Below are 2,543 nucleotides of genomic sequence, written 5' to 3' on the forward strand. Positions count from 1 at the left end.
CTGGCCCTTGCGCTGTGCTGCGGCTGCAGCGGCGTGGCCGGCCAGTCCCGCGGGTGGCAGAGACCGAAGAAACTCTGGAGAACGAGACAGCAGAAAGAAGTTTATGGTGTGCATAACCCTTTTAATAGGTCTCTCTTTCTTCGTACCAATTACTCACTGACACTCACGAGGAATGCATTGTTCTGGGCGGGGGAATGGCTTGAGGACACGAAGTTTTTTTTTAAAGAGGCCGAAGAAGCGGCTACAGCGGCATTGGTGACGGCAAACCGCATTACCAACAGGGATGCAAAGAATCGTGGCTTGGCAGAAGTGAGGGTTGCCGAGCAAGCCGTTCGTGACGTGCGGAGGTATCTCAGCGAAATTGAGAGTGTGATAGAACAGATGAGGGATGCGGAGACGGATGCAATGGAAGTCGTTGCGAAAGCGGCAACCCCTCTCGGTGTTGAGTATCACGTGGAGGAGGCCAGAGGCCATGCTAAAAGGGCTGAAGAGTTTTGTGAGGGAGTTGAGATAAGGATGAATAATGCGAATACCTCAGCACGGGCTGCTAAGGATGCGTGGAGGAGGGTGGAAGCGGAGCTGAATCCAGTTCCACAGAAAGAGACACACTCTGCCCCGGTCCCCGGAAAAGACATTCGACCAAAACAACAACAACCTCGTGCTCCACGTTCAAAACAGCCGGTCGCCCCATCCTTTCCCAGTGTTGACACCAGCAAGACCTTCACTGGCCCCGTGGATGCCCCTGTGAGGGAGTCTGTGGAAGGAGGCGCGCCCACTGCCACTGAGAGCAACCGCGAAGGCAGTGCTACCCCAATTGCAGACAACCGCGCCGTCTCACCCTCCGCCGATGGTGCCAGCACTGACGCACAGCAACCGACCGCAGTGGAAACGCCGACAGCTGCAGCGGCAGGTGGACGCCAAGGCCCCTCCGAGAGCACCGCGAGCACTGGCGCTGCTAAGGATGAGGCCAAGGAGAATGCACCAGGAAAGCTCGACAGCAACGACGCCGCCTCTATGCCATCGCCTGATGGTTTGGATGCCTCGCAGCAAGACAGCCACAAGACGGCGGATCATGACGGCAGCAGCCGCTCTATGTGGATGCGTGCGCCGCCGCTGCTGATGGTGCTGGCAGCACTTGCCTGCGTCATTGTGTGCTGAGCGGTGTGTGGTTGGGGTGAGTACGCTGCTTCCTTCTCTGTAATTTTTTGCGTATATCCCATCGTCTCTAATGCATTGCTTTGTTTCATTTCCACCCTCTCCTGGGAAGTGCCGCCAAGGCATTGTGCTCTAACTGCTCCCCCTGTTTCATTGTTTCTCCGTGCTGCGCTGTGGCGGTGTGTGCGGTGAGGGCCGCTTCTTCGTTGGCCCCACCTGCGACGGTGCGCGCTAAATATACAGTACAGCATGCATGGGCATGCGCGCATATACGAATTTGGATTAGCACGGACAAAAATAAATATAAACATATACACGCTTCTGTGACTGAGCCATGTGCGCCGCTATACGTCTCCTTTGCTTTGGGGTTTTTTTGTTTTTTTCTGCGAGGTGTGGTGTGTCCTCGCGATACTGCGGCGAGTGCCCGCGGTGCCCCGCAGGTAATGCGTAAATAATTGATTCCACGTGAAGCGCCTCGCAGCTTTCTGTGGGTGTGTGCTGCAGTGAAGTCTCTCTGTGTGCAGCCTTCTGTGTCTCTCTTTTTCCATTATGCAGTTCAGCTGTTTCCGAGTCGAATTGATGATGATGATAATGAGTCGCCACGTGCTGCTGTGCGTGCTGGCCCTTGCGCTGTGCTGCGGCTGCAGCGGCGTGGTGGTGGCCTCCGCGGGGGTTTCGCTCAGTCGGGATGATGCGCTGGAGAAAAAGGCTGAGGATGCATTGGAGAAAGCGCGAGTGTCGTATCGGTCTGCATTGGAGCAAGTGGGGAAAGCCGATGCGGCGGTGAAGAAGGCTTTGGCGGCTGAGGTCGAGGCGAGCCTGGCGGCACTGACCGCGGAGGCCGAGGGGCGTCAAAGGCGTGTTTCAGTCGGGACGGAGCAACGCGTTATCAGTGCGGTGAAAAACGCCAAGGCTGCCGCGGCGGAAGCAGAGTTGTCTCGACAAAGTGCTGAGGTTTTTTCCGAGATTGCCCATAGAAAGTTGGATATCATCACTGGTTCGATCGATGGGGCCAATCGTTCGCTACGACTAAGCAAAAAAACCCTTGTAGGCCTTGCGGGGGCTGTGGAGAAGGCTAAAGAGGCGGAGGCGACCGCAAGGGCGGTCCTGGATGATATTAAACAGGACAGGGTACGTGCCGAGACGGCGGCGGAGGGTGTCATACAGGCGGCGGCGAAGACATTGCGGGAGCTGGAGGAGGTGAGGCTTGCCGCGCGAGCTGTGTCCGATGCGCCCAGCGGCGGTGCGCCCACTGCCACTGAGAGCAACCGCGAAGGCAGTGCTACCCCAATTGCAGACAACCGCGCCGTCTCACCCTCCGTCGATGGTGCCAGCACTGACGCACAGCAACCGACCGCAGTGGAAACGCCGACAGCTGCAGCGGCAGG

The 2,543-nt window shown here is 57.5% G+C and overlaps 2 protein-coding genes across 2 annotated transcripts; both read left to right on the forward strand.

The window, feature by feature from the left end:
• Positions 1–381: 381 nt before the first annotated feature.
• Positions 382–1,158, forward strand: DQ04_16441000 (hypothetical protein; the record flags this gene model as incomplete). Its single annotated transcript, XM_009317465.1, has 1 exon — positions 382–1,158. One exon carries the CDS (start codon positions 382–384, stop codon positions 1,156–1,158), a length of 777 nt encoding a protein of 258 aa, XP_009315740.1.
• Positions 1,159–1,704: 546 nt separating this feature from the next.
• DQ04_16441010 (hypothetical protein) lies at positions 1,705–2,541 on the forward strand (the record flags this gene model as incomplete). The annotated part of the gene is made up of 1 exon (XM_009317466.1): positions 1,705–2,541. A coding segment is annotated over one exon (837 nt), but the record flags the coding sequence as incomplete, so codon positions are not given.
• Positions 2,542–2,543: the final 2 nt, after the last annotated feature.

Source organism: Trypanosoma grayi, assembly GCF_000691245.1.
Source record: "Trypanosoma grayi strain ANR4 Tgr_1644_V1, whole genome shotgun sequence".
In the NCBI taxonomy this organism is placed as follows: domain Eukaryota; phylum Euglenozoa; class Kinetoplastea; order Trypanosomatida; family Trypanosomatidae; genus Trypanosoma; species Trypanosoma grayi.